The sequence below is a fragment of the Lutzomyia longipalpis genome, chromosome 4 (assembly GCF_024334085.1).
Source record: "Lutzomyia longipalpis isolate SR_M1_2022 chromosome 4, ASM2433408v1".
Classification (NCBI taxonomy): domain Eukaryota; kingdom Metazoa; phylum Arthropoda; class Insecta; order Diptera; family Psychodidae; genus Lutzomyia; species Lutzomyia longipalpis.
The window spans coordinates 20,906,213-20,930,879 of record NC_074710.1 but is presented as its reverse complement, the minus strand read 5'-3'; the positions used below and the strand labels follow the sequence as shown (position 1 = coordinate 20,930,879).

The 24,667-nt window shown below is 37.0% G+C and overlaps 4 protein-coding genes across 4 annotated transcripts; 2 read left to right on the top strand and 2 right to left on the bottom strand.

The window, feature by feature from the left end:
- Positions 1-22: 22 nt before the first annotated feature.
- On the bottom strand, positions 23-3,209 carry LOC129794809 (uncharacterized). The gene is made up of 2 exons (XM_055835676.1): positions 2,209-3,209; positions 23-377 (listed from the first exon to the last, which is right to left on the bottom strand). Exons 1-2 carry the CDS (start codon positions 3,207-3,209, stop codon positions 74-76), a joined length of 1,305 nt encoding a protein of 434 aa, XP_055691651.1. The 3' UTR covers positions 23-73.
- On the bottom strand, positions 3,209-18,271 carry LOC129794810 (forkhead box protein K2). Its single transcript, XM_055835677.1, has 4 exons — positions 17,806-18,271; positions 17,082-17,541; positions 7,519-8,028; positions 3,209-4,853 (listed from the first exon to the last, which is right to left on the bottom strand). The coding sequence occupies exons 2-4, from the start codon at positions 17,498-17,500 to the stop codon at positions 4,532-4,534; spliced, it is 1,251 nt and encodes a 416-aa protein (XP_055691652.1). The 5' UTR covers positions 17,501-17,541; positions 17,806-18,271; the 3' UTR covers positions 3,209-4,531.
- LOC129794808 (uncharacterized) lies at positions 9,131-13,907 on the top strand. Its single transcript, XM_055835675.1, has 2 exons — positions 9,131-10,109; positions 10,347-13,907. Exons 1-2 carry the CDS (start codon positions 9,456-9,458, stop codon positions 11,016-11,018), a joined length of 1,326 nt encoding a protein of 441 aa, XP_055691650.1. The 5' UTR covers positions 9,131-9,455; the 3' UTR covers positions 11,019-13,907.
- Positions 18,272-20,099: 1,828 nt separating the features above from the next.
- LOC129794805 (beta-1,3-glucan-binding protein 1) lies at positions 20,100-23,756 on the top strand. Its single transcript, XM_055835671.1, has 6 exons — positions 20,100-20,722; positions 20,809-20,842; positions 21,821-22,492; positions 22,556-22,725; positions 22,969-23,199; positions 23,361-23,756. Exons 1-6 carry the CDS (start codon positions 20,368-20,370, stop codon positions 23,708-23,710), a joined length of 1,812 nt encoding a protein of 603 aa, XP_055691646.1. The 5' UTR covers positions 20,100-20,367; the 3' UTR covers positions 23,711-23,756.
- Positions 23,757-24,667: the final 911 nt, after the last annotated feature.

Sequence of the window (24,667 nt, the reverse complement as noted above, 5' to 3'; positions counted from 1 at the left end):
TAACAGAAAAAAAGACGGGAAGTTTTTATTGAAAAACTTTATTTATTAAAGGCAAAATTTCTAGACAGATAGCTTAAATAGGTTCAGGCAGCGTTCCATCCCTCGCTCGTATCCAGTATTCTTGTAGACGAATAAGCCACGAGCGCCAGTAGCTGCGAATTTCGCTACTTCCGAGTGAATGGACGTGCGCAGGTGTTCCATCTGTGTAGACAACCACAACAGCCCCACGGAGGACGGGTGTGGTGAGCCCATGAGCCGGAAGGGTGGCATTTAGGGCACCCAAATAGGCTGCAAGTTGCAATGGAGCATCGTATGTGGCGGAAATTGTTGCTTTGGCACGTTCAGACTTTTTCCATTCGATCACATGGAGTTCGGAGCTGCAAAAAAAGAGATTGAATTTTCACTACAAAACGAATAATTCGAAATGGAATTAAAATTAAAGAAAAATTAGCTAATTTAAGGGTTGAATTTACTATTTTTCTGCTTAATTTGGGCTTGATTTTACTACTTTTTAGGCTTTTGTTCCTCGATCTCTGCCTTTTTAAGTCTGAAAATCAAATATTTTTCAGTTTGAATTAAGAATTTCTTTAGGGGTTGAATTTACAACTTTTTGGGTTGATTCTACTACTTTTTATACTCTTTATTTACTATTAATTAAGCTTTTTGTTTCTCAATCTCTACTATTAGGTCTGAGAACCAAATAATATTTTTTTAACTTGAATTAAGTATTTTTTAAGGGTTAAATTTACAACTTTTTGACGTATGTGTCTACGGGGTTAAATTGAGGATTAAATTACAGACTTTTCTGCTTGATTTTAGTCTCATGCAAGGTTTAATTTACCACCATTTGACTTTGAGTATTTCTAAAGTTTGAATTTACAAGTTTTGTGCTTAATTTTACCACTTTTTAGGCTTTTGTTCCTCAATCTTCCTTTTTAAGTCTGAAAACCAAATCTGTATAATATTTTTCATTTTGAATTAAGTACTTTTTTAAGGGTTGAATTTACAACTCTTTGGATTGATTCTACTACTTTTTAGGCTAATAATAATTAAGCCTTTTGTTCCTCAAGGTCTCAAAAAGCTTTTTTTGGCTTTTTTAGGCCTGAAAATAAAATATTTTCCGGATTGACTTAAGAATTTTTTAAGGGTTGAATTTACTACTTCTGGTGCTAATTTCAGTTCTTTTTAAGGCTTTTTTTAAAAATATTTTTTAGGCTTTTGTTCCTCAATCTCTGTTCTTTTAGGACTACAAACAAAATAACATATTTCAGCTTGAATTAAGGAAGTTTTTAAGGCTTGACTTTACTATTTTTATGGGTTAATTTTAGTAATTTTTTAAGCTTAAATATTTTTTTAACCTTTTCTTCCTCAATTCTACTCTTTTAAGACTAAAAACCAAATAACATGATTTCGGATTAAAATTAGTCTTTCTCATGGTTGAATTTACCATTTATGACTGAAATTTAGTCTTTTTCAGGGCTAAGTTTACAATTTTTGTCGATTGAGTCTTTTCGGGGTTTGATGTCAAACTTTTCTACTTGATTGGGTTGAATTTACAACTTTTTAGGCTTTTGTTACTCAATCTCTGCCTTTTTAGGAGTGAAAATCAAACATTTTTTGGCTAAATTAAATTTACAACTTTTCGGGTTGATTTCGTCCTTTTTACGCTTGAATTAATCTCGGATTTAAATGCATTTTTTTACTCAATTACTGCCTTTTTAGGACTAAAAAATCAAAAAAAAAATTCGGCTTGAATTTAGTCCTTTTAATTGTTAAATTTACTTTGCGTTTGATTTTACTACTTTTTGGCCTTTTTGTTCTCAATCTTTGCCCTTTTAGGCCTTTTAGGTTTGAAATTAAATTTTTTTAAGGGTTAAATTTACAACTTTTTGACTTGAATTCAGTCTTTCTGAGGGTTAAAATTACAACTTTGTATTTAATTTTTTAAAGCTTCTAATCCTCATTGTTATTCTATTTTGAGACTAAAATTCAATATTTTAATTTTCTTTGACGAATCATTATAAAAGAAAATTCCAAAATAACTAAAATAATTTAAATCAGATAAGCATATCAGACTGATCAGAAAATTTTAAAGTCAATTAAAGGATCTCAGTCTATGAGCACTTCTGAACATGTTAACATTTGCTCATAAATTGCTCTAAAACAGCGGAAAATGGTTCAATATTCTTAGATTTGGCCCCAACTTACTCAACAATGGAGACACAATCAACGATTCCGTGATATTTGAGGAAGGGATGCGCTACTTTTGCTTCCACACATTTGGCCTCAATGTTTGTGAGGAAGTTTTCAACACTCCGCCAACCACCTTCAGCTCTCGCCTCTTCCGGAACTTGCCCACCCGTGCTGAGGAACTCCTCAATCCACCGATGCAGCTGAGCTCCCTGTTTGAGGTGCTGTTCATTGAGTTTCCTAAATCCCTCCTCACCCAATTCCGCAATTTTCAGCACCTTCCACCGCATTAGGGCTTCACGCGAGGCCTCGGGCATTGTGGCCTGGAGTATCCTGCCCACGGAAGGAAGTTTCTTCAAGTCAGCGGGAATCTCTGTTGTTGCATATTTGTTCTTGTTGAAGATTAAGGGGAAATCCACGAGATCCTTCAGGGTTTCCCTATCGAAGGGAATATCATTTATTGAGGAATCTCTGGGGGTGCTTTTTGGGGGTTTCTGAGATTTCCCACCGACGGGGGAGGTGGTTTTGGGTTCCGGTGGGAGATTTTGTTGCATAACAAGGAGAGTTTTAGGCAATTCCGGATGCTTCTTTGGTCGTTGCATGTTCCAGAACATTTCCGTTGACAGCTCCGTGGCTTCTGCTCCTGTCCACCCAACTGGGGGTGCTTGGGATTTCCTTGTAACACCCCCAAAGAGAGCTTTATTCTCCCAATTGAGTGCCTTTATTTTCTCTCCCTTTTTCCATTTATTCCCCGTGGATTTTCCCCGGAATGTGGTTAGAAAATGCCTAAATGGGATTTCCTGAATCATCCTACATCCCCATTGGGGGGAATTTTGTGTTAAAATCCACATTTTTGCCCGATTTTCCGGGGGAGGAATTTGCAAACAAAAATATTTACTTAACATAACCTCACAAAAAATTTTATAGCAAAAAAAAAACTCCCGGAAAAAGTTCCTCAAAAAGGGGAGATGCGAATGAAAAATGAAAACAACATTGAATTTTCTCGAAAGAAAATGCATTTTGCAACCAATATTTCTTTGTAATATATTTCTAATATCCGTAACACGTCGAATAACACCGAGAGAATTAATAGAATTTTATGAAATTCCATACATTTTCATGATTTTTCATTTCTTGTTTTCCTTCTTAAGAGAACGAAAAAAATGTGCAAGATTCCTTAATTTCTAAGTAATTTTCTTTTGTTTCTTTTCCTTTTTTTATTCTTCTTCATCTGTAACTTCTCGCATGATTTTTCCTTCACAAATGGAGGCAATTAAAAGTAAATAAATGATTGCATTTTTTTTTCTTCATGTAAAAGTGGGATGATTTTCTCATTTTGGGAAATTCCGGGATAAATTTCATTCAAATTTTCATAGAAAAAAAAACATTTTGAGGATGAAATTTTGCTTTATGTTTGAAAATGCAAAACAGGAAATGCTCTGGGGACAATGAAAAACTTCCTTTTCCTCATTTTTCCGGTAAGGTTTTCTCTTATTTTATGTAAGTTAATGTGGCTTCCGGAAGGGAAATTTAGGATTCCGCCTTCCGTGAGATTCACATGAAATTTTCATTTTTTTTTTCATTGCATTTCCTTTCAAAGCAAAAGAAAATCCCTCATCCCACTGAAAAATTCCTCACCGGATATTTTAGCTTTGTTTTTTGTTCTTCCTTTAAGGTTTCCGGGATCCATTAATCTCTAACTTCTATATATATAATTTTTCATTTGTTTTCTTTGTAATTTAGAGGAGAAAGAAAAAAAATGAGATAAATTAGGACTTATTTTTTTCAAAGAAATTTTCACGTGATTTTCGACATTTTTCCACTTTTTTTTGTTTTTGTTTTTCTGGGAAAGAAATTTGTTGGTGTTGCAAAATCCTCTAAAATTTACTTTTTTTTTATTCTTATTTTTTCAGCTTTTTTGTTCATCTCTCACGCGGTTTTCTCCCACACATCACCCCCCGTCTTTCCCCTAAAACAAAAACATCCCCAATTCTTTCATTTTCATTTTTTTTCACATTCATCAGGGCACAAAAGAAAAGGGCAAAAGAGTTTAGAAAAAAAATAAATTCATTCCATTTCATTATTTCCATCAAATATTTCAAAAAAAAATAAACCAGCATAAAGGAAAATTCCTTATTTTCCCAAAGTCTGTAGAAAAGAAAGAAAAGGAGAAAAAATTAGACAAGAAAATGAGGAAAAAATTCCCATCAATGGGGGCTCTCCTTCATTATACAAAGTCCCGCGCGTGTGTGGCAAAGGAGCTCCGCTGAGAGATTTTTTTTATCATCAATTTGTGTGTTTTTTGTGTTTTTTTTTGTGTTTGAAGCGCGCGCGCACAATTTTAATGTCCGGAATTGTAGCCATTGCCATCCGGGATGACGTACTCCTGCACAATTGTATTGGTACCCGGTGATCCAGGGGCACTCATCAATTCAAAGCCATCCGGTGACGGTGACTGCCGACGATGACGCTCGCTTTCCATGTGCGTTGGCGAGGCAGGAGCTGAGCGTGGCATCCCGAAGGGGATTCTGTAGTTCTGCTGTCCACGCTCCCGTCTTTTGCGGTAGCTTTTATTTATCAACTTCATCTCACTGTTCGGGTCAATGCGCCAGAAGCACCCCTTGCCGGGTTCATCCTGAGACCGGGGCACCTTTATGAAGCATCTGTGTTGTGGAAATTGGGAAGAAGAAACAGAAAAAATTAAGAAAAAGTTTAAAAAAGATTTAAGGAATGGTTATTATGTCCGAAATGGCCGAATTAGGACAATTGGTTAAGACGTTTAGCCAATATGGCCGTCTAAAGTATAGTGTGTAAATCTGAATGGAATGTGAATAAACAATTATTATTATTATTATTAAAATTCGAGAACGGCTTGACGGATTTATTAGATCCAAGGTCGGCAGGGCCGTAACAAGGTAGGTTGTTACCTCCCAAAATTTAGAAAGTTCAGGCTTCTTTTTTAGTGGTAAAAACGAATAATTTTTAAGTTATGTAGTAAATAAAAATTAACAGAAATTCCTTAGGAATGTTGTAAAACCACATTAAATGTACGATAAAAATTTACAAAAATTAAAAAAAAATGTTAAAAAAGCAACATCAAATATTAAAATGTCAAACGTAGGAAAAGAAACGTCAAAAGAAAAAACAAAAAGATTATCACATTAAAAATTAACATCAAACGCTAGAAGGCAAATGTCAAACGTTTCTAAAGAAATGTCAAGTGATTTTGTAAATCATTTTAAACGCTTTTAAAATAAAATAATATCTAAAATTCGCCTTATTGGATTTCTACATTTATTCCCCTATTTTTATCGAACTAAACTAAAAAAAAAATTTAAAAAAAATTACAGGAGGGGCTTTATCTCTGAATCCTTTCAAATAATACCTTTCAAATAAAAAAAAAATTAGCTCCATTTTGGAAATATTCCTGGGCCTTTTGCAGAGGCGTAGTTAAAAGTTTTTTTTTTTAATTTATTTATTCGGGATGCATCTAAAAAGTGATTTGTGCAAAAAATAAATCTATTTAAGGGTGTTTTCTTGTTATACTCAAATGAGATGTTTTTTCACAATATCAGTTTAATTCTAACGATTGACAGTTCTTCTGAAATTTTTACATTTTTGTATAATTTTGACGTATTATGTTGTTTATCTAATTTTTGATATTACAGTCAGATATTGGTACTTTTCTTTCTCATTAAAAATAATGAGTGAGAAGAGTATTATCCCCCATGCAGCGTTAACCAAATAGCAACTGTATGCATCTTTTCTAACGTTGATGTTTTTTAAGGCGTAATGTTTCTGTTTTTTGAATAATAATTAAAATTTTTATCATTTTTTAACGTTTGATAATTTTATCCGTAATTTGGCGTTAATTCTAACGTTTGACGTTTCTTTTTTTGAACGCATAACTTTTTAACTTAATTCGATCTTTTACATCGAACCTCAAAAGTAAATTACGAAAGGATAAAAATGTTTTATCTTTAAAAAAATCTATTAAGGTCTTAAAATGTTTTTTTTTGTTTTAATCACATTTTGTACTAAAACGGCTGACCTTTAGAATTTTAGAATTAGAATTTTATGAAAATTCGCATGATTTTTTTTAAATCACTGAACTAGTTTATTGCCATACGTTAGAAAAATTGAATTTTAAAAAAAAAACGACATTCAAAATTATTTAAATTCAAATAAATTAAAAAAAAAGAACCACAAAGTTAAAAAAAAATGTTAGCCCTTTCGCGTTTTTTGGGTCATCATACGTTGACCCAAACATGAAACATTTTATTTTTCCATTTTTTTTTTAAGTATCTAATTGTTTTTTCTAGTTAGAAATACATGAAATTCACGCAGAAGAATCCGAAAACGACGTTTTGCCGGTTTTGCCTGAAAAATGTCCTTTAAGTTCGTTTATAGAATAAATATCGTAATAAAAGAGCACACGTTTCAATGATTTTATGTTTCACGTTGGACGCGAAAGGGTTAATTAAATATGCCTTAATACATTTAGTGCATTTAGTAAAGCACTTTAGTAAATATCCTCCTCTTGTCTCGATGACTGTTTAACTATTCTCTTCATTACATACATTTTATTTTTATCCCGTCGATCTAATGTGGAAAATTTTCTGCGCATCTCAATGCTTTTCAGCATGGGTTGAACTAAAATAAATGAGGGGAAAATTCGACACCACAACGTCTCATATTTTGTTCAGTAAATTGACCCTAATTTTAAAGCTTTTCTCTCCCAAAAGGATATTTATGAGAAAGAAATTTTCTTCTCAATAAAATTCTTTGAGGTCATTGCTGTGCAGTTAATGAACTCTTCGATATAGAGAGAAATACTTTCGTCACCTGAGAGCTACATAAACACATAAAAGTGTCTCTCTCAGCATTTTCTGTTTACACACACTGTGGTTTGTTTTTCTTTTCAGTTTAATGTATACCTACAATATTTTCCAAGCATTAATTTCTTTTAAGGAACGTCGTAAAGGGGAACTTTTTTCCTTGTTGCGTAATAAGTTGTTTTTAGGATATTAATGTCCTAAAAACTCTCAATTTAGGGACTTTAAATGGATTTAATTAGAGGACTTTCTCTTTAGAGATAATTTAGATTTTTGTTAAATCCCTATTAAGGATCCCAATTATTTTGTCTTCTAAATCCGATTTGTCATTTTTGCCGCCAAATCATTCCTTTTTCCCCACTTTCACTATTTTCACCACTCGAATTCACCACTTTGAGTGCGCGCCAAATTCAAATATTATTTTATTTTATAAGTGTCTCAGACACGTTTAACAACACAGAAAAAAAAAGAAAAAGAAGGAAGGAAGACTCACCTGTTGAGGCTCAAATTGTGGCGAATGGAATTCTGCCATCCTTTGCTATCGATGGTCCGATAGTAGGGATAGGTTTTCGAGATGAAGGAATAAATGTCAGCCAATGTGAGCTGCTTCTCAGGCGACGACGAGATACTCTGGACAATAAGCTGGGCATAGCTGTATGGCGGCTTCTTGTCGCCGTACGTGGAAGTGGATGGCGCTGCGAAGAGGTCATTCTGGAAATTGTTATTGATGCTGTACGTGGGGTAGTCGCTGAATGTCTTGCCGCCGGGGCTTGTGGGGCAGCTATTTGTGGCACTTATCGTACCAGGTGGTGATGCCAATGCCATCTTCTTATCACCCGTTTCGGGGATTGTTATATTCAGTGGTTCATACACACCACTATCAATCTTCACGCCACCACCTTCAATTGCAACATCCGAACCACCCGCACCAATGGCTCGTGGTCCATCCACAAAACTGTCAAAGCGCATCTGGATGTTTGTGCTTGGGAATCTCAGCATGCAGCTGTTGTTGTTGTATCCAACAATCAAGAATAAAGAATATAACAAAATTCATGAAATTTTCGAAAACATAAAGAATTTTCTTGCTTTATTTTTTATAATTCAAGCCTACAAATTGTATTCGTTAAGTTTCAAATTACCATTGAAGCGTGAAACAAATGTTTCATACAATACCTCATGAAACATTTGCAACTGTCATTTTTTTTTTTTACAAAAGGGGGATTTTTTTTTGGAATTTCTGAGGAAGTAAAGAGAAAAGTTTAATTAACAAAAACTCCCAGAAACCCTTAAGTTTCACTCGGATGTAAATACAACGAATTTAGCATATTATTCTCTCAAAAGACGAAGATTTCCTGACGAATGGAAGCAAAATAGCTAAAATTACCATAAAGATCTTCCTCGAATTGCTATAAAATTGACAAACATAGTCCTCATCATTCGTGTAAAGGCTGACTGGGTTATTTTGACCCAAAGAATATAAAATTAATTGTTGAATATCTGTAAAGTCCTTACTTTCCTATAGGTAACTTATTTTGGTTCCGGGTTCTTTTTCTACCCGACGAAGAACCCGGAACCAAAATAAGTAATACATCGGTTTTTACCGAATATTAACAATGTTTTCTGGATACGAGGAATGAGAAAGACGAAGTGAGGGTATGCTTCATGCAATTTCTTTAATCGAATGTTTTTCGATTATGGGCCACGCATCGTGGATGTCATGAAGGAATTTTAATTAAACCCGACGAAGAACTGGAAGTACAATAAGTAAAGCTATCCATCGGTCTTTTCTACTCTTATTCTAGAACCTACATTTGACAGATCTAATTTCCAAGGGGTTTTCTTCCGTAATTAATGTAACAGTTTAGCGTGATGGTGAACAGGGTGGATTCACATCAGAGTACATGCTGCTTTTAAAACAGAGGTCTTAGATTTTACAGAAACAACAATTTCTGACCATTCTCGCCGGAACTGTGTATATTAGTCTCTTCTTTACTCAACTATTTAAAAGTGAGACGAGGGCTATTTGGAGGAGTTTTCTGAGAGCGTGAAACTGAAAGAGCAATTTCCTAAAAAAATTTCGTTTCAAATGTACGATTCAGTCATTCGCTGTCCAAACGTTGCCAAGTGCACATCGACAGAGCTCTCTAATAGATTTTTCTCTTTCAGCTATTTCTCTATTTTTGGAGATATTTTCTTGATTTTTTCTTTTGCAGGTATTATTATTTATTTATTAGCATTGGTCTAGACCATTTTTCTGACCATTTTCCAGACCATTTTCCGGAAAAATACATATTTTCACGGCAAAGTCTGATTTGTAATTAAAAGCTTGAAAAATATTTTTGGTCGGCGGACCGGAGAAACGCAATTGATAGTGGGGAGAGGCACTCCCGTTGGCTGAGCGTTTGTGATAACGCGGTGAAGCGGAGGGAGATGGCAAGTGTGTCACCCGGTGATAAAGCAATTGGAGGGAAAAAGAGCAGCATTGCTCTCCCTTCGGATGAGATGCAATCGGATATGAATTGCGATGAGAATGAGACGGACAATAATGCTGGCTATATGGGAAGTGGCGATATGGATACTGATGATATCAATGAGGAAGAACGTGATCCCGGTGTGTTGATCTCAAGGCAAATTGAGAAATCAAGGGATATTATTGCTAATTATAAGCGAAGTAAGGTGGATATACCGCCCCGCAAGAGATTTTATCCCGCTGATGCTAAGGGTCCGTACCGCGTCTATATACGCAAATTGGTCAACAACAGGTCGATCCCCGAAATCTCGTTGACAAAAAAATTGACCGGCAAATATAAGTCAATCACTGCAATGAGGATGATCGTGAAGGAAAAACTATGCGTGGAATTCAGCGACCTAAGGGAAGCAAATGCACTGCCAAACGATACGGATTTCAATGTAGACTATCATGTGTACATTCAGTGCACAGGTGTGGAAATTCAAGGTGTTGTACCTTTTTCACTCGGGGAATCCTTGATTGTATTGCAGAGAGAAGGTGCTGGTCGTCTCAAGACGCAAATGAGCAAAAAGATTGAAATCATTGAAGTCAAGAGATTGTACAAAGTGGTCAAGGTGGGCAATGAAAAAACCGCCACGCCGATCAATTTTGTAAGACTCACATTTGCAGGTCAGATGCTCCCTGATGTGGTTGAAATCGATAAGCTTCTTCTACCTGTGAGATATTACACTGAAAATGTTCTCCAATGCACGAAATGCTTGAGATACAACCACACAGAGAAATTTTGCTATGCAAAGAAGAGATGCGATAAGTGCGGAGAAGTACATGAGAATTCCCCTTTATGTCCGCAGGAAGCATTCAAATGCCCTAATTGTGATGGAACATTTCCAGAAAAAGCCCATGATTGTCCAGTGAGGGATGCCATCCGTGCGAAGCAATATAAAGCCGCGGAAGATAATCATAAGAAGCTATATTCAGAAATTTTGAGGCAACAGACCCCTGCAAACGGTGCTGTGAGAGCAACCCCAAGGCGATCCCAGAACACCCAACCCACGAATAGATTCGAAGCACTCTCAGAGCCAGAAGATGAAGAAGAGGAAGAAGGAGCAGTGGGTGGAGTACAGGAAGAAGAGGCAAGTAATCAGGAGAGACAACGAAGGCAGAAGAGGAATAGAGCAAAGAGATCATCAGAAGATATTGATGAATCCTTCTGGTCCAGTCTGGGTGCAGTCCCAAAGAACAGAAGCTCTGTACAGCCCCAAGTAAGCAAAGCACCACAGCAACAGCGAAAAAATATTAAGAAGAAACAAGACAAACCATCTGAAGACGATCAGGAAAGCCAGGATTGGATCGATAAAATTGTGGATAAGTTCGTTGAGTGGATCGAATCTTTTGGACTGAGTGATGGATTGGTTGAAATGATAAGAGCTGTGGTTGCCCCATTAATCAAGAATTTAATAAGTGAAATGATACCAGCGCTAATGACCCGCATGTTCTCTGGCCTATGCGGCAAGAATGAATGAATTCGATAGTACATCTGAACGAGATGATCATGGAGTGCGTTTAAATTTGGTTCCGCCTGTTGGTGGTGATGGGTTTAGAATTATACAGTGGAATGTTAATGGTATAAGATCTAGATTGCAGGATGTATGTGTTCTTATGAGATCTGTAGGGGCTGATATTTTTGCACTACAAGAAACAAAAGTCACAGAACGAACAAATGTGCGTGTACCAGGATATGATATAATAAGAAATGACCGAACAAATCATGGAGGAGGGGTTATGATTGGAGTAAAAAGTCAGTTGAGATGGACAAGATTAAATTTTGATAGCCAGAGAATTGAGTGTATAGGCGTTAGGGTTTCATGGCATGATGAATCTTTTATAGTTTGGTCGATTTATTCTACAAGGGATAATGAGTTAAGAGGAGAAGATCTAAACAGCATTATAAGTGTTTCACAGGGAAGTAAAATTTTCTTACTGGGAGATTTTAACGCTCATTCTGAACTATGGGGTTCGCTTGAATCTGATAACCGAGGGAGCGCACTTGAGGAGTGGGCACTTCAATCGGACTTTGTTATTGTGAATGATGGAAGACATACTCGAATTGCATGCCCTCCTAGGCAATCTTCAGTATTAGATCTCTCCTTTGTATCACGTCAGATAGCTCTAAGGTGTGAGTGGGATTTGGTGAATGACTCCCTGGGTAGTGATCATATACCAGTTTATTTGTTGATTCATGGACAAGCAGATAATTCGCAACCCGAAAACCCTACTGATGCTTTAATTTCTAACAACATTGATTGGAAGAAATTCAAACGAGAAGCTGCAAATGCTTTCAGTAATGCAAGAGAAAATTTTGATTGTGTTAATGACATGAATGCATTCTTCAATGAAGTGGTCATTGAGGCTGCTAGAAGATCAGAGCGACGATCTCAGGGTTCAAACAACAGACAATCTAAAGACTGGTTCGATAATGAATGTAAAAGAGCATGGACGGATAGGGCAGTCAAATGGGATGTTTTTAGATGTACAGGGTTAAGGGAATCTTTTCTGGAGTGGAAAAGAGCTGATGCAATTGCAAGAAAGCTTTTCAGAGAAAAACGCATCCAGGGGTGGAGGCAGAGATGTTCTAATTTTTCGTCAACAACCTCATTGCAGGAAATGTGGAGTATAGCCCGCAGCTTTCGAGGAGCCCGACGACAGAACAGATCAAAATTTAATCCTGAATGGATGGATGAATTCGCAAATAAATTGGCACCACCCTTTGCCCAGATGTCTCCACCTATGAACGATCAAGATCAAGACCCATCATTATTAAATTTTCAATATCTCGAACACGAAATATCCCATGTAGAAATTAAACATGCATTATCGCAAAGCAAGAATAAATCACCAGGTTTAGATAGAATAAGAACTTCGTTTCTATGCAATTTGCCGGTGTGTGGATTTGAATTTATGGCTAGTTTGTTCTCTAGGGTTTGGGTTGAAGCAAGTATCCCTGAGGTGTGGAAAGAAGCAAAGGTCGTACCAGTCCCTAAGCCAAACAAAGATTTAAATGAATTATCGGGGTATAGGCCCATCAGTTTGCTGTCGGTTGTTCGTAAAGTTTTTGAGCGAATAATTCTGAACAGGCTTGAATTATGGGTCAGCAGTAATTCCATAATCCCAGAATCTCAATATGGCTTCAAAAGAAAGCGTGGGGTCACAAACTGTGTCGCTGCCCTCTATACGAAAGTACAGATTGGGTTTGCACGCAAACAACAGACAGGATGTCTATTTCTTGATGTTGAGGGGGCGTATGACAATGTGTTGGTAGACGTTCTATGCAAAATGCTTCTTAATTTGGGCCTAAGTGGTAGGATTGTACAAATACTATGGGGTCTACTAGCTGAAAAGCACCTCAGTTTTGTTGTTAACAATACTATCCTTGCGAAAAGAATTGGTCAAAGAGGTCTTCCACAGGGGTCCGTGCTTTCCCCAGTACTATACAACATATATGTACACGAACTGGATTCTATTCTGCCGCCGGGGGGTTTCATGTTGCAGTATGCGGATGACATAATGATTGGCATCAGCTCACGGAACGAAGAGAGTATTGAATCTACATTGAACGAAGCGGGTCAGCAAATTTACATGAAATTAGGGGAGCTTGGACTTAAGTTGTCTGTGTCAAAATCCGTATCAATGATGTTTTCAAGGAAACATCAAGATCCAATACTCGAAGTGTCCATTGAGAATAGAACCCTTGAATGTGTAACTTCCTTTAGATACTTAGGTGTTATATTTGACAGAAAATGCCGTTTTGCAGCACACATTAGAGAAGTGGTAGCTAAATGCACCTTGAGGATTAATTTTCTCAGAGCCGTAGCAGGATTTGAATGGGGAGCACACCCCTTAAACATGTTGATCCTATATAAGACAACTATAAGATCAGTACTTGAATTCGGTAGCATTGCATTTGCAGGGGCAGCTGCGGGGCATATGCTTAAACTGAACAGAGTTCAATGGAAAGCTCTTAGAATGTGCATGGGAATCATGGTGTCTACTCATACACTTAGTCTTGAAGCAATAGCTGGTGTTATGCCACTTAGTTTAAGATATGAGTTTCTGAACACAAGATTTTTCGCAGGTGCGCTACAGTACCAGCCAACCCTTTGGGCTGATCTGACACTTCTTAATTCTCTTGATCCTAACAACAGACTTTGTAAAATCACTAGAGTTATTGAAAGTATGGGCTTAACAGCTGAGAACGTATGGGGAAACCCTGTTTCTGCTATCGTGAATGAGGTCAGCGTAAATATCTGTTTTGATGTGTGGGAATGCGTCAAAGATATTGAGAAGGAGCTACGAGCAAATGTGTCTCAGCACTACCTGTACGAAACTCTAAACCGAAGGGAATTTGATAATGCTCCTTTGTTTTATACAGACGGTTCACTGTTGAATGAATCTGCAGGGGCAGCAGCTTTTGAAGAACGTTCACGATGGCAAAATACGATTCGCTTGAAAACCCCATCCTCTAGTTACACTGCAGAATTAATGGCTTTTGTATTGGCTCTAGAACGTGCAGTTGAGACTGTGGTTGACGCGCCGAAGATTTGCATTATAACTGATTGTAAGTCCGCAATTGAGACTGTGAAGAACGCGTGCAAGCAATCAGGGGATCGAACATCTAAACTACTAGCTCGTATAGTAAGTTTAATAAGTTCTCTCGAAAATCGCAGCGTGAGTGTATGGTTTATATGGGTACCTGGACATTCACGTATACCGGGCAATGAAATCGCAGATACGCTCGCAAGAAATGCCACGGAATTGCCAACAGCACAAGATACGGAAGTCATGCCAGGCGATTGGCACGCTAAGTTCAGGGAGAAAGCAATTGAGAAATGGCAAACCATGTGGAGGGAAAGTGATAAGGGTAGGCATTGTTTCTCAATATTGTCTGAGGTTTCACTGAATCCTTGGTTTAAAGACAGATGGGACATGAAGCGCAATGTGATTGTAAAAATATCTAGACTTGTATCAGGCCATACTAGAACTGCCGCGCATCTGGGCAGATTTAACATTGTAGAGACCGCGCTATGTGATGTATGTGGAGTCGTAGAAGACATTGATCACGCACTGTTTGACTGTCCCAAATATTCCCTAGGTAGGCAAAGAATTGTGGTCCCGGTATCAAACGATAGTACTGCACGAAGTTCTGTTCTTCTTCGAAGATGCATAGTCGACAGGAACGAGCAAGCATTGTGGGGGTTAGTTGAGTTCTTAGAAGAGAGTGGTATGAATGTTTAGTGTGACGCTTTTATATGTTTTGTGTTAAAATTTCAGGATTCAATTGCTTGACCGCGGCCTCAAATATTCTACGAATGAGGGCCTTTTTCGCATCGGGTGGGTGGGTGGCGAAAAAAAAAAAAAAAAAAAAAAAAAAAAAAAATGTACGATTCAGTGATCTTGGAAGTTTTGATCATTGGAAAGAAGTTCTGGGAACATTATTGCAATTAATTCTTCTTTATCACCCTATATCAAAAAGGTAAACTTGTGACATAATTTCTCGCCATTAAAGACCTATATAACGAAAAAAATGGAGCAAAGTTCTTAGAGTCAGTTTGAACATCAAGTTTGGTCACTTACGAAACATCTTTCTAGGAACCTAAAAGCCTTAACAGATGGACGAAAAAGTTCGCGAACAGTGCGGTGAGTTTTTGTCTCTGATCGTCTGATCTAAAGTTTAAAAAACAATCTTGAGATGGATTTCGGATGACTTTAGATCAGACGATCAGACACAAAAACCTCGACAAGCCACATGCGAAATTTTTCGTCCATCTGTTGAGGCCTTAATGGGACCTTCTGATGGCGGATTGAGTATCAATCCAATGATTGGGGAGCAGCTTCAATTACAAGTGTTATGGAAAGTATCAACGAATCTAACAAATATCTAAATTGTCAAATCTATACTCATTGTTATTCGTTTATACTTAAGAAATTGTGGGGATCTTACATAATGCATGAAACATGATTGCAAGAAACATAAATTCTGTGATAAAGAAGATGCCAAAAACGACGAATGGACAAGGGTTGTTCGATTATACATCAATCTCCATCACCAATCATATCGACTATGAAAAATGGAACAACCACCAAAGGGGAGAGGTCACAGGTTCAGTATTAAAGATCTTTTGCGTGTAGAGGGGGACAAGAATTAACTCTAACCCAGCTAAGATGGTTTGTCAGGATGTCGGGATGAACAAGCTGGAAGTCTCTAGAAGGACTGAGACAGAAAGACTGGAGTATTGTCAGTCCTTTGATCATTATGCGAGAATCAAAGACAATTCAAAAAGCGAAATGAACTTCACCGACACACCTTATTAGATAATTGTGGAAAACAATCGAATAATAAAGGAACAGATATCAGGGAATATCTGATTCAGGGAATATCTGAAAATTACTTCAGAAGTCATCAAATCGAAGAAATAAAAAAAACGAGTTTTATGAAAAAAATCTTCCTAGGAATTATTTGCATGAAAATTTCCCATTAAAAGACTCTTAAAAGCACGTAAAATCAAGCTGTAACAATTGGCAAGATTTTAGCATCATACATCAAATTATATTTGAAACTGATTTAGATTCAAATCAAAATAGTTAAAATGAATCTTTTAATAATTAAATACTTATTAATTATTAATTTTTTAGTTGACATTCTCACTATTAAAAATTTATTTACATGAATTGTAATACAGTAATACCCCGCATAATCAAGTCTGGGTTAAACTCTTCTTACGCATTGAAATTAATGGGTGAGAAGAGTTTAACCCAGACTTGATTAAGCGGGGTATGACTGTATATAGTCCTATTATAGATCATTATGTATCTCTTGGATATAATAAACCATTATTCTATTCTAGAAGAATCAATAAATTGTATTATTAAGAATTATTCTCAACTAAAATTTTTAACTCTTCTTTTAACCGAATCTATTAATTAATTTTTTGGGGAAAATGAAATTTTTTTAAATCATTTTTATGCACTCAAAGTACACAAAAGAAATTTTTTAAGCATCCAATGAGCAAATATAGGTTAAAATTATCAATTAAAAATAAGAGAATTTCATCATTAATAATTTTTTTCTCTTAAATTAACCTTTTTCATCCAAAATAATAAATAAAAAATTAATTTCATACAAGAAAAGACTTCTAATTTGATTTTCTTTGAAAGTCAAGGGAAACCCTAAAAATTTTAAACCTCTAAAGGTCATTTATATTCTAATTGGAAAATGCTGAAAGTGATATGAAGAACAATTAAAAGCTGATTTTTGTTGCACTTCTTCATGGAAAATTTGAGCAAAATAAGCAATTTTTTGAAGAAATTTTTGCAAATGAGCTTTTTTTCTTTTCTTTTGTGGTCAATTTTGCTGTGTTTGGGTATTCACGAGGGTTGCGTATGTCGTAGAGAACAAAATGTTTCAAATTAAGGGCTCTTTGCTGTTGCAAATCAAAACATTTAGGCGCCACAAAGTAACAAAACAAAGGGAACCATTTTGATTTGTTTTTGTTTTTTTTTTTTTAATAAAAAGGACTTGTTTTACTTACGTTTTTGGTAGCTTGAGCGGTTCAAAGTAGGTCCTCTGGAATGTCTCATCCACAAAGACACCATTCTTGCTGAAACACGTGAGATAGAAATCCCCGGTGGTGGCATCATATGTAATCTGCATGTGCTTCCGGGAGACAAAGATATTCCGCCCAATTTGATAGTGGACTGTCGATTTGGAGGATTGACGCCCAATTATGGTGATGGCCTCCTTAATGTACAGGACATTGTCTTTGTTGCTGAGGCGCCCAATGCAGACACCCTGCTTGAGGTCAATGGGCTCCTCCTTGGGTGCCGCACCACCAAATGCCCCACTAACACCCGCCACCTGGAGCCCCGGTGACCCACCGAGTTCACCGGATGTCCCCTCAGCGCTATCCCCAATCAATTCCTGCTGATGCTGCTTCACACCTCCAACCATATTTCCCTTGCCAAAGATGTCGTCTTCAAATTCAGTGTGCTCTACAGAAACAAACAAACAAACAAAAAAGAAAACATTCCACCCCACACGGGGGAGCAATTAGCCACAATTCGTCCCACAACTACATCACTACGGTACCCCCATTGCGGCACTTTTGGGATGAAATTTTTCGCAAACTTTTCATCGCCCCACTCAACACGTGGTGGAGGTGAGAAAAAACGCAAAAAGTCACCCCAAAGGCCCCCGCACACCCCCAAATGGTACCCCCACGTAGCATACAACCCCCCGGTATGCATTGCACTTACTCAAGAATCAAACACAGTCGATGGGGGGCAAATATGACACTATTTTCAAATTTTCAGAAATCTCTGTGTGGTAAACACACTAAACAAAACAAACAGAGGAGAGCAAGAAGGAGAAAACACGAGAACTTAACCTCAATTTGGGAGGAAAATTTTTATAGGAAACTGTCACAATGGCGCTGTAGCCACTAAAAAGGCACATCAATGCCACCCATAATTACCCTCAAAACCCGAATTTTTCCATTACACCATCCCAAAACAACCCGCAATTTTTCTATTTTTCTCCCTATTTCTCATCCCATTTGTTATTTTTAGAGGCGCAATTCCAGCAAAAACACACAATTACATGGGAAAATGGAGAAAATCTCATGAAAACCCTCTATCCTCCGAAATTAATGTCTATTTCATTGCAAATTGAGCATTAAATGAATCAAAATAAATGTAAATCTTTGAGAAAAACAAATCCCCATCTCTCTCTTGCATTGGCCATTTGTATTTTCCCTCTCACTCTTTCTGGGATAAATAGATTTGTTTACAATTTCATTGTTTTTCAACTTTTGGTATTTTCTAGATTTATCTCTTCTAAATATGTATATGTATATAGCAAGACTTCCGGTTTAATCAAGTTTTAGTTGGAGAATAAATTAAAATAATTAAATTATAAAAATATTGACGTGCAAAATTCTCATAAAGAGGAATTTCTGACACACCTCCCCTATGAATTATTTTTATTACAGAAAAGTAGTAGGGGACTCTAGGGAAAAAACAACGTAAGGGCCCCTTTTTAGGGCTGTACCTGAAAACATTTTAATTTGATACTGTAGAAAAGGGTTGCTATTAACCGATTTCTGTCCACTATTGTTGACCGATTGACAATGAAACTTTCAAGAATGATACTTTATTGATCAAAGAAATGTTTTAGAATTAATCAAAATCTGTTAAATCATTCTGTTTCTGAGATATCGTGAAGTTTGGCTTATTCAAGATTGAAAAAATGTCTAAATTTTCCTTCTTCCCTAAAAATGGTTTTCACAAATTTTTATCAAAACCGGTCCGGTAGTTTTTTTTTTACAATAAATGAAAATGTAAGCTACTTGAAAAAAAAAGATGGCGTCGTTTTAAAACGTAATTTTCTTTTTTTTTTTTTTTTTTTTTTTTGCCACCCTCCCACCCGAATTAGAAAGTCTGTAGTCAAAGGGGACTACTAGACTGCAGTCTTAAGGCACACCGGTAGCCTCATAGGGAGATTCTGTTCCGTTTCAGGAAATCTGCGATTCCCATCAGCGGTCCCAATCTTCTTTGTTCAATGGCTAGTGCCACAATGTCCCTAGAAAAAGGACTATCACAGACTTCACTACACGCAATAACAAGCTCCTCTCTCCCACTAACATACTTAGGACAAATAAACAGCACATGACGTAATTTTCTATTGAATAAAATTAAATGAAATTCTTTTCCTCGATAGGAAAAGAGAGAAGGAATAGGTAAAAAATTTAATAAAAGAGGAAAATGTAAGAAAATAATAATCATGAATATTAAAAAAAATTACATTATTTTCATTGAAAATTTATCCTTCACCAGAGCTCTTTGTAAGGTATGTAAGTTACAAAAAATCCAAATATGTAATGGTTTTTATAATAAATATTGCAAATAGCCCAAATAGCCAATTTAAAAAATTTTTTTTAAATGTTTTATGTAGGTATCAAGCATAACGTCATTCGAGAAACAATCAAAACACAAATATAATTTTGAAGACAATAAAAAAAAAGAATAAAAAATCCCCAAATATAGGTACTATTTTCCCTTGGAATTGAAAGGGAAAATACAACAGAGAATTGCCCAAAAAATGCAAAAAAATGACGTCAAAAATGTATTTTTTGTCTCTTTATGCATAAAATAAAATTAATGAAATAAATAAACAAAAAAACTATGAATTTCGTTTTTTTTTAAATTTAAACACTGCTGGGATAAAATCCTGTTGTTCCAGCTCCTTCAGCTAAATTATGTAAAGGAAATACTCTTCCTTATGCTTTGTAACAGCTTTACCATTGCTTTAGGTACCTGATGAAGAAGAAAAAACACCCAAAGCGTCATCTCATCCAAGATAAAATTTTGCTTAAAAAAAAAGTAAATGAGAGTAAAAACTTGGCGCAATTTCCCTAATTTTTTTCAGCTTTTGGGCAATTAATGATTCTATTGTGATAATTCCCATTTTTCTTTTCAACAGAATTTCATCGTATTTTTTTTTCCAGGTGCGTCATAATTGCGCGACTTTTTCCACCTATATATCTCACCCATACTCACCTGTTATAAATGCTAATGAAGATCTCTCAATGAGTTTTTTTTTGCAGTAAATCTCATTTTGGATTTTCCTCAATAAACCACCATAAAGTCTTGGTAAGAAAAACGATCTCGCTTGTCTGAGATCTTCCTCTCCTCATGTGCTAGTAGAAGTCGTTGAAGATTCGCGTCCCCCTCTGAGCAGACATTCGGATAGTTCGGGATTGTTGTGTGGGATAAGTCGGATCAGTTGAGGTCAGCGACTGGTCGAGTACAGAGGCCACCATGCTGTCAATCGCTGTGGTGGGGCTCACCCTACTCATCGCCAGCAGTGTTTACGCGCAATTCGACATTCCGGAGCCGGAGGTGGTGTTCTACGAACCCCGTGGCTTTCGCGTGTCCATCCCAGCTGATCCCGACATCAAACTCTTCGCTTTCCACGGGCGCAAGAATGAGCAACTCCAGGGAACGGATGCTGGAACGTGGAATGTGGACGTTACTCGTGCAACGGATGGGAAATTAGTGTTTGAGGATTCAACGACAAAATTCACAAGAGGTGACTACCTCAGCTACTGGATCCACGTAGTCCTCCACAGTGGCCAAGGGTACAATAGGTTGGATCTGAGAGAAGAAGCAAAAGGTATGTAGCGTCCTTGACTTTCATCTCTTGATTTTTTTCTTTACATTCTGTCTTATGCGCTTTTCTTCATCTTTTTTTTCTTGTAGATTTCGTTCCACGCACTCAGAACTCGTTTCAATCGTGAGTATCATCAATTCTGTTTTATTTTTAAAAATGTTGAAGAAATTTATCACCAAAAGACACCAAGAAGCGAAGGATAGATTAAACAATATTATCACTTTTGCAACGAATGTTGGGAATTTTGGGATTTTGTGTTTGTTGAAATTGATCAAATATTGTTTTATTTTGCACTGTGAGTCATATAAAAGAATTGATAAAGTCTTTAGGGTACGAAAGTCCTTACCAGACATTGTAAAAAAATATGTAAAGGACGCTATTTTGCCATAAGGACGCCATTTTGTCGTTAATTTTCGGAATATACAGAGTTCTTTTTTATGGTTGTTATAACTGACCCATTTTGTTAGCTTCTTGAACTTGCAGAAAGGATCGATCGATTAAAAGAACGTTCTAAATCTGAAGGATCTAAGTAATAGATTAAATAGACTTTTTTCAATATAAAGAAAATGTTAATCAAAGTCATTTGTGAAAAAGAAATGACGCCATTTTTCTTGCTAGACCTACATCGTATTTTTCTTATATTTCCTGAATAAATATCAATAGAATTTTTTCCTAAGTTTCTGAAGTTGCGCTGACAAAAAGAATAGCCAATTAGATTTAATTAAAAACTATTTTTAAACTTTAAAAAATCTTTCTCCAAATGTATTAAAAATGCCACAAATACATCAGAAATCCGTTAATTGAAGGCCAGAATAAGATGTTAGCATTGAAGTATTTAAAAATATTCGTAAATTCACTTAAGGGAGTAAAACAAAGACTTCCGGTTGTGAAATTATCGAAAAATATTCCCAAGTTTGTTTTAAATACGTCAAAAACATAATAATTGCACACTAGATCAAATATTGACTCACAGTTGCTATAAAGCAGCGTCCTTATTTTCCATAAACACATATAATGGTGAATTTGGAAAGATCACCATTTTATAGCAATTGTACGTTGGCTTTAAAAAAACGATTTGCTTATATTTTGCACCTTCATCAGGCCCTCACCAATTGGATACGAAGTTCCCACACCGGAAGTAAAGGTGTTTTCACGTGGCTTTGAGGTTTCTATCCCCGAAGAGGAGGGTATTACGCTGTTTGCCTTCCACGGGCAGCTAAATCAACCCTTCACAGGACTCCAAGCTGGTCAGTGGGCCACGGATATAACACGACCCACAGAAGGACGTTTTCGCTTCACAGAGCGCTCAACGAGACTCAAACCTGGAGATATTCTCTACTTTTGGGTGCACGTCATTTACAATGGGCTGGGATACAATCTTGAGGGTCAGGAGTACAGGGTTGATGATACTGGATCAGGTGCACCACCTACTCCATCAACACAACCGCGTCCAACACCACGTCCTACACCTGGTCCAACACAACCAACTGCAACTCCCGTTAGTGCATCCACATGCGAAAGATCCCCAACAGTGCTCAAAGATGGCAGCCATCCGTGCGCAGGTGAACTAATCTTCGAGGATGACTTCCAAGGAAGACGTCTTGGGCATCAGTGGGAGATTGAGAAGAGATTTGGCTCTGTGGATCCTGACAATGAATTTGTCATCTATCTCAATCGCAGTGAGAATCTCCAAGTGAGTGGAGGACACCTGAAGTTTAAGCCAACATTCACAGATCGCGTCTTCTCCAATCGATTCTCGCTGGATATTGAAGAGTTGAGTAGTTTGTTCTAGAATATTGGTGATCTAGGTCTGATTTTTCCTTTTTCTTCCGGTAGCTGTACAGGTGAGACTGATTCCCCGGCTTGTAGCAGATCCAGAGAAAAATTCCCAGATATCCTTCCACCAGTAATCTCAGCTAGGATCAATACAAAGTCCCATTTCCACTTTCTCTATGGGAAAATTGAGATCAGAGCTAAACTCCCGACTGGAGATTGGATTTTTCCAGGTATGCTTCTAAGTTTGTTCATGAAAAAAACTTTTATTGGATCGTTAAGTCCTTTTTGCCGCCAAATGTTTTATTTTCCCCATATTTTCTCTTTCCTTATTCGTATTCACCATCCTACCTACGATGCGCGCCAAATTCAAACTCATATTTTTTATCAGATTTTGGAACTAATAATAAGATATTTGAGATATTTCGAATACGGTATGCCCAGAGAATATAATTAAAAAAAATTTCAATCCAAAGAACTCTTCTTGGAGTCTGCAAAGAACACCTATTCAGGAGAGAATCTCCAATCTGGACAGATGCGTGTGGCTTTTGTAGCTGGTGGTCCATGCAATACGCAAGACCTCTATCAGGGTGTTCTTTTGGATTCGAGGGAACCCTTCCGGACAAGGAATCTCTGTGTGAAGCGACACACGTCCGGTGGAAAGTGGGCTAAAGACTTTCACACCTACACCCTTATCTGGACACCTGGTGAGATGAATTACCTGGCTTTTTGTTAAAATTTTATAAGATCAGCCTAAATTAGCTATAATATGGTGAATTTAAAAAAAATTCACCACCGTTTATGGGAGGCGAGGGCGTTGTTTGACAAGTTTATAGCAATTGCGGGCTAACAATTATTTATTTTACAGAAAAAATCTCAACCTTCGTTGATGGAACATTTAACTGCGAAGTCCTCCCAATTGATGGCTTTTGGACACATAGTATTGATAATGGACAAAAGTATCCGGGTGCCAATAAATGGCAACAGCTGGGTACGTCAAAAATGGCTCCGTTCGATCAGGAATTCTTCCTGACACTGGGACTTGGGGTTGGGGGTCACAATGACTTCCAAGACACCAAATTCTGCCGACTCCCATGGAGTAATACATCACCGCGGGCAATGAATCAATTTTGGCAGAAGAGGGATGATTGGATAACTTCCTGGGAGAGCAATGATCCCGAACTACGAATAGACTACGTCCGTGTGTATGCTATCTGAGCACATCTGAAAATTTGCTTTAATAAAACACTAAAATGGAATAAAAGATTTTTAAAGGGAGTTTTTGTGGGTCCTAAAAGGGTTTTAGTCCTAGGAATTTTAAAAAATGCTTCTGTTTCGATCGTTTCGTGGACTTTTCGATAGTTTCTTCGAGTATTTTTCGAATATTAAATAGAGAATGTTTTTTTTTCGAATATTTAGTCAACAGATTCAATTGAAAATTATCCAAAAGCCTTAAAACTGAGATCTAGATCTGTCCAGAGGTTGTTTCAGCATTCAAACGTAAGGATTATTCGGCATTTTCAATAGTAAAATGACGAATAATAATAAATTTCTTCACAATCTCAAAACAAATCACGTTCCATAATTAGAAAATGGCGTCACGTAAACACATTAATTAACTTTTAATCCCTTTATCGTAAATCCCCTTTATTGACGCACATTTTATCTCTCACACAACTTTTAATTCACAATTTATAATTAGAAATGTGCTCCCTGCTCCAATTTAGCGGCTATATGGATCCTTGACGATCGGCTTGGATCTTCTTCGCCTTCTTTGCGTGCTGGTGGTTAGTTTGGCTTATTGGTTGAAGCTGGAGCAAAACCATGATGCGGATGGCAAAGGCTGCAGGGGCAGTATGGATTCATGGGGTCATGAGGATGGTATGGCGGCTGAACGGGCACCTCATGGGGTGGGTAGTGTGGTGGATAGTGTGGCGGGTGGTGTGGTGGATGGTGCGGTGGATGATGTGGCGGTAAGTAGATCGGGTCCGATGGCGGTCCATTGGGGTAATGGAAGCAGTTGGGGCAGTTATCGCAGTAACGTACAAAGTTATTCATCTCGTGACGACCACAAATGCACGGGAGTACAGAAATGACTGAAACTGCAGCTTGTGGACGGGGGCGCTTTTATGGGTGGTCGATAAAAGGCGATAAGGCGGTGATTTTGGGTGATAA